The sequence below is a fragment of the Montipora foliosa genome, chromosome 12 (genome assembly GCF_036669935.1).
Source record: "Montipora foliosa isolate CH-2021 chromosome 12, ASM3666993v2, whole genome shotgun sequence".
Taxonomy (NCBI): Eukaryota; Metazoa; Cnidaria; class Anthozoa; order Scleractinia; family Acroporidae; genus Montipora; species Montipora foliosa.
In genome coordinates this window covers 1,178,660-1,185,638 of record NC_090880.1, presented here as the reverse complement: position 1 = coordinate 1,185,638, position 6,979 = coordinate 1,178,660, and the positions used below count along the sequence as shown (strand labels likewise).

At 40.2% G+C, this 6,979-nt stretch overlaps 1 protein-coding gene across 1 annotated transcript in view; it reads right to left on the bottom strand.

The window, feature by feature from the left end:
- Positions 1–1,706: 1,706 nt before the first annotated feature.
- Positions 1,707–6,979, bottom strand: part of LOC137979187 (cyclic GMP-AMP synthase-like receptor) — a 24,940-nt gene continuing 19,667 nt past the window's right edge. The window contains exon 2 of the mRNA XM_068826387.1: positions 1,707–4,287. Coding sequence (XP_068682488.1) covers positions 2,896–4,287 — 1,392 coding nt within the window. The 3' untranslated portion in view covers positions 1,707–2,895. The remainder of the gene's footprint in view (positions 4,288–6,979) is intronic.

Sequence of the window (6,979 nt, the reverse complement as noted above, 5' to 3'; positions counted from 1 at the left end):
GAATAACTGAGTCATTCACTGCACTACTTAAGCATGCCATTTTAGGAGGATTTAGCTCTGATGAGAGCGGAATATCGTATAACATAAATCTGCTGACAGCCGCTACTAAAATTTTCCAGACTGAAATACGGCCTACCAAACCTCGCTTTCATGTATTAGAACCTAGGTCGTTCCGCGTGTCCGCCATTTTTGAATTAGGTGTATAAATGATTAACTTGATAAAGTTGCAAAACAACAACAGATGCAACAAGATACCGCGAAGACCATCTGGGAATGTTGTGTGGGGCAGTCTGCACGTCCGAAACAGGTTTTATCAAATAGACGTCCATCTATAATGGTAAATTAACTGAGTGAAGTGCAATTTAATGTAAGGAGAAATGTAGGCTAGGAAAAATATCCGAGTCCCAGATGGGATTTGAACCCACGACACTCCGTGATCTAGTCGGATGCTCTAACCACTGAGCTACTGGAGACTCTATGGTGAGCAAGGGTCAATTTGTGGGTCTCGACTGGAACCGCATCGCGCGGCTACATAGCCAAGTATTGACTAGCATATTTGAAACTCACTAACAGCATCGCGCTGTCACATTAATGCATATCAAGATGCAGCCAACCAACCTCCAAAGTGAGTGTGTTAAAGATGAAACAACAACAATGATATTCAATGTAAGGAGAAATGTAGACTTGGAAAAATATCCGAGTCCCAGATGGGATTTGAATCCACGAACCACGTCGGATATTTTTCCGAGTCTACATTTCTCCTTACATTGAATATCATTGTTGTTCTTTCATCGAAGTGCAATTTGGGCTGAAATCATACGCGTGATTTCGAAATCGAACGAGCGCACAGCACGAGTTCGATTTGAAATCACAAGTATGATTTCAGACCAAAATTGCTCGGCACGAAGTTCAATTACCACTTTATTACATCCTTTTAACTTTAACTAACATTAAGTAATTAAGTTCAGCCATTTTTTTTTGTTTTTTTGAAAAAGCAAAGTTTTGGGAAAAAAAGTAACAAAATTCACCACTTAATGGCTTTCTTCGTCTCTTATTTTCCTGCAATTTGACTGATTAGTCAGTACCGATATTTTATTGACCCAGTTAGGAAATTAAGTTGCAACACAATGGTTTTCCCTGTCTTACATTTCCCTGAAATTTGATTGGTTACTTTAAACAAGCCTTGAAATCTGATAGGTTGGTTTTTTAGTGTTCCTTTCTCATTGGCTGGGAAAAGATGCGATTTAGAGCAAAAAAATATTTCGATTCATAAATAAATCTCACTACTGAGAGCTAATCAGATTGCAAGGATCACCAGTGATTTCTAAATGGATGTAATAAAAACAAGAATAAATAAGAATGCTCCGTTATATCATGAATCAATTGGCCAATATAGTTTAGCACAAAAGTTTCCCGCCCGGGCGATCAGCCAACAGAGTCAAAAACCTCTGAAATCTTGCACTCCTCATGAAATAAAACTACTAAGCTAAAATTGTTGATCTGATAGCGCCAAACGCACCTATACAAACAGAAAATACCATTACAGATTCCACGGTTACAGTCCTGTCTTTGTCACAAAGGCAAGAGAAAGGACCACAGTTCTAATGCGAATCTGCGATGAAAACAAATTTCAGAACAATGATGTTGCAGAACTGAGACTGAGTTGTCTCTTTAGAGGGGAAGATAGCTCACACAACTGCGACTCCTTCGGATCACCATAATTTAATCTGGATGACTTAGCTCTGCCATGACCGGCAAACAACTAACCCACTATCTCAAATCTAGACAGTTGATTAAGTATGCACGCACTATATCAACACGATGAGGGGTGATTGGTCATTTAAATGAGGAATACTTGGTGAAGGCAGCGTCTATGATACTAAAAGTCGCGCCTCGAGATCAAAGAAGAAACTAAGCAAGCAACGACTTTAAACCGCAAGTTTAGGAATAATTAGAGCAGCAGAACTTTCAAAACGAACTGTAGATAATGGTGAACATCACAGCTGTGGCCGGGAAACTTGTGTCTAATCCTAACTGAGCGTGATCCTAATTTTCATAGCAACATGAATAAAACAAAAGCTTATACTAAAGCTTCCGATAACAGTTAATTACAAAATTCATTGTTACTTATGGTAACCTTGGTATGCTCACCAACTTATGCTAAGAAAGCTTGTATTTAAAGCTAACGCACTAAAATTACTTAAATAATCACAAAAATACACAGGAATACATTAATTAATTAGAAACCCCTCGTACTATTGTTTCTTTAACATGATCGTGCAGTGGAAACACTTTTGGGAGTTGACCATAAGCCTATACTAACCTAGGGTGTTTGCCATAAAAAGGAAAATCTAACTAAGTTCACAGGGAACTATCACATACAGAGATGCGTCTCTGTCTAGGTCAATTCTCCCGTGAGAAAGTTTGCTAATGAGGCTCCGTGATGACAAGATGGTTTTGTCCTACTGTGCGACATCTTCAGACGGTAATTCATTTAAAATTATCCTTGTGAATTTCTTGACTTAGTTTCCTGTTACCCTTAAATCTTCAAATTATCTTAAGACATACTTCGAAAATTACGTAGAAATACTGAACTCTATATTAACATCTTCATGGCATCCAGGGGTGCAGAAGATTAAACAGAAAAGAAAACTTGAAAGGTATACTAATCACGTGAAGGGGTTAGTGTGAGAGTGTTAATATATAAAAAAGAGGGGTTAAAATATAAAAAAGCTTATATTAGTATGTTGTCTCGCTGAACTGGTTAAAAACAAGCTAAACATCCTGTACAGGAAGACGAATAACTACCAATGGCAGAAAGTCTCTTTCACCTGCACAGAAGCTCCTGTAGAACATTTTGAATTGGAGGAAGTGAGACAACAAGTTGTTCAGACTCTAAAGTCGTTTCCTGGCTGTGAATTCCACATGAATATGATCTGGGGTTGAGCAGAGACTTGGACATTGGACACGGGAACATGGTAATTGGTGGCTGTGGTTACCTGGATTTACGATCACGCGTCCGTCGGCAGATAGGGCAACCTCGTCATACTCGGCACGGAATTGCTCACTGTTTCGGCGGGTGAAGTGGTAGTAAGGCACACGTGGAAAAAACGAGGTTAAACAAATCCAGCAATCGTCTAAAATGAATGGAGCCGGATCCTGCATAATCCTTTCTACTTTCTTGGCCAGGCACTGTAACTTTTTGGCCTTCATGTCAAACAGGTTTATGGAACTGAACCAGTGATGGGGACAATTCACGGACAACAGTGCGTCACGAACCTCTGCTAGCAACGTAAGGAAACATTCTTCTATGTTTCTCTCTATCCAAAAGCCCACTGGCACTTTCTCTAGAGTATTATAGAATATAGTTTTCATCTGGTAGGAGGTTATTTCAGGCACCACAGGTTGAAAGTGGTCTTTTGATATGATTTTCAGAGCCAAGAAACATTTCCTTGCAGTGTTTGGAACGAGTTTAGACAGCTCAACTTCTGCCAAGGAAAAGGAGAATCTCCAGCTTGTTTTGTCCTTATCGCTTGGTGCTGGTTTGGCCACCAGGTGACATCCAAGTGACATTATCCTTTGTGCTTCAACTAAACTAGGCCAATATCTCGGTCGCGAAGCCCAGTCACTCATGATTGGCCACTCAGAACACTGGACACAAGGTGTGATGTCAGCTTCCCAGCGCACTGGAATAAGGAGCTTTATCGCTGGTCCTTTGGATTTAACATCAACCTTTGTTGGCAGTTGCGTGATTCCACATATACTGTCGATGGGGAGGTTGACTATATGCGTATTTCCAACTGCCTCTTGAGCTTGTTCTATAATTACTTGTGAACTAAGACACATTCCTTGGCGGTCTGGAATGAGTGATTTAAGATAGGCGTATCCAGTAAATTCTTCATTCTCGGTAAAAAGAGGCTCAATGAGAATGTTCTCTTGATCAGCGAAGGATGCTTTATCTTCCAAAGAGCAAAACATGACGTCTAGATCAGTATATAACGCACGCAAGTTAAACGATATTTTTACATCCGACAACATGACCGGGATTCCAAATCTCTCGACTGCGCTTCCTGAGAATATGAACTGAAAAGTTGTCGTTGGCATGGTCTCCTCAAGTGCAATTTTAAAGTCGGTTAGATATAGAAGAGCTTCCTCTTTGAATTCCTGAAGTTTTTCTTCTGTTGGAATTTCGCTGTCGACGGACAAGAGAATTTCGCGGAGAGGTTTGGAGCTTCTGCCACTAAACCAAAACCTTCTGTGACCACACGACACAGGAAAACAGGCAATCTACAGAACAAAAGGAAACGAAAGTCGAAATCACTTAGAAGCTTCAGAACCACAGCATTCTGTTATGATAGTCAATCTGCCTTCTCAGAGTTTTATAGTTCCGATGCTAGCTCACTTCAGTACAGTATTAATTTTTAATAAGAGCTGATGTAATGTTTTGGTTTTTTTTTTACTTCTACCTTTATTGTTGATTGACTAATTACTTACTTAAAGAGCTTAATAAAGATTTGTATTTATAATATCTCAAACTCCTTTACAAAACTAAGACGGCCTTTGGTGGGAAAAATCTAGGATTTTGCACGCGCCTACAAGTGTCCAACATTCACTAGAGTCAAAGTCTTGTATCGCTTGAGACGGGGAGCAAGTCAGCATATTAGTCTCTTTGTCCTTATAGCGGTGACGGGACACGGAGACGAATCGAAATGACATCATCTTTTGAATTCCTACGCCAGCACTACAACCTGAAAGCGCCAAAAACTGGCAGTACTTGACATCTGTCCTGTTAACAATCGCAAAATCTGTGTGTTTCTTTTGGCTGAATATCGATCTGGAAACACAGCACTCAAGTCCTGAAACAAGGATCAAAACTTACATGTACTTCTATAAAACATTAACTTTTCTCCCAACTTGTTGTTCTAAGTTTAGCTCCGTCAAGGGAGAAGATTCAGTCAGTTAAAAGCCGCGACAATGAAAACGCCTTATAACTCATGTTTTTTTTTATTTTTTATTTTATTTTTTTAATTCAAACATTAATTTCCCAACAATAGAGTAACCATTTCTTTTCTTAGAGGCTTTATGACGCAGACAAATTTCTTCGAATTTCGGATCAAAAATATGGAAAGTCAAGGACGTTTTGGAGAATTTGCAACTAATCCTTTTGAGAAATTAAATTTGAAATCAAAACTCTAAAATGTGGAAAAATTGTTGAATATATGTTATTTCCAAAGACACTCCTTTTGCTTGGGTTGCAGTTTTCTTTCAACAACGATCTTGATGTAAGTATAATAAAAAACACAGATGTCTTGCCAACTACAACCTCGATTTTGCTCAGATCTTCTGTAAAAGTCGAAGTGTTTGCACTTCCAGTTTCCCAGAGCTTTCGGTCTTGAACCGTAAAGAGATGAAGTTTCACTGAATTCGAAAATGAGCTGACGAGAAATGTTATCCTTAGCAATCGTTTTCTTGCCTTCGCGTAAGCTCCGTATCCAAGTGCCGCTGTGCATTTCACCCCAGGCCTAGAAATGGTGCGTCAAAAGGACACTCTGTCGCATTTTAAAGTTCAATTCACAAACAAGGTCGGACCAAGCCCTGGTTAGGGTCCTTATGTGGTTTTCTTTGACCGAAACCAGTTTAGGAACCAAAGAAAAGGACTTTAATGGACTTCCTAGCCAATAGGCCAAAGTAAGACTACAGTATGGCTAATGGGAAGTGGTGTGGGCCCCTTCGCGTCCCTTTTGATGGTTGGAATTGGAGCGTGCTGATTGGTGGATTCAAAATGTTCCGGAAAATTCAAATTTGGGCGGGAAATTCAAACTTACGTTAGGCGGAAATTCAAAATTTAAACGATGACTACAGAAATGTGAAACCTACCTTGCTGCGGACCCTCAGGAAACAGATTTTTTTGCGTAAAGATGTTCGATAAAAAGATAACGGTCTAATTCAAAGAATGACGTCAAATGGCTTAAGAGAGGGATGACGTCACAAACTTCCAGGCCCCTCACAGTCAGAAAAAACTCCAGAGTAGAAAAATAAAATCCAACTGGTTTAATGGCTAGAATAACTAACGAGTATGTACAAGAAGGGGGAAAAAAGGAAAAAAAATGTCACTCTATGTACAAGAATGTCCCTTAGTGCCGAGGCGATGAAGGGATCCAGAACGCAGTTAGTCATCCCCTTCACGCCGAGAAGAAGACGGTGCCCCGCACACGCACTCTAGTTTATTATTAGCTCCGCGCGCGCCAATTAAAGATGCGCGAGCGCGGACACCTTAGTTAAGACTACGGTAACGATGCGAGAAAATCTGGTTTTATAGCCATGACGTCGTAAACGTCCGTACGTCCGCCCCTCCATGTATGCCAATGTGACCAGTATCATGTAACCATATCACGGGCTCAAGTTTAGAGAGCACATGGAGGAGGCAATACTCCAGTTGACAATCTAGCTAGTTTACAGCATACAAAACAATGTTATGGTCAATTGACACCTGCCAAAAAAGGTGTCTGCTGACCGGTATCATGTGACCATATCACGGGCTCAAGTTGGACCTTATCGAGGTCAGCTGTTTTTTTGAAGTGGACCACTGACCAAGGACTGGTTGTTGATTGGATCGCAGGCTCAGGTCAGGTCATACTCTCACACCTGAGCGTAAACGAGGCCTAATTTTGCGCGCTCTTTCTGTGGTTCGGCGCGGCTACGCAGCCATGCTACGTCAACAAAAGCTCTTGACAGTCAATGCTTTTTATGTTCAGGTACGTACGGTTTGGAAAATATTTTTTTCCATTTTTCGCTGGTTTCAATCCAGGTCTAACATAATATAGCTGTGGTCAGGACACACTGGTGGCTACGTAGTTATTCAAGTCAAGCATTGAAGGGATATAAACTTAAAGCTGAGTGTTTATTTTTAATTTGTTTAGGGTTGCTTTCTGCTCGGAATTGCAGTTCTTGGTATAAGTCTTAAGAGTTTTAATTTTGA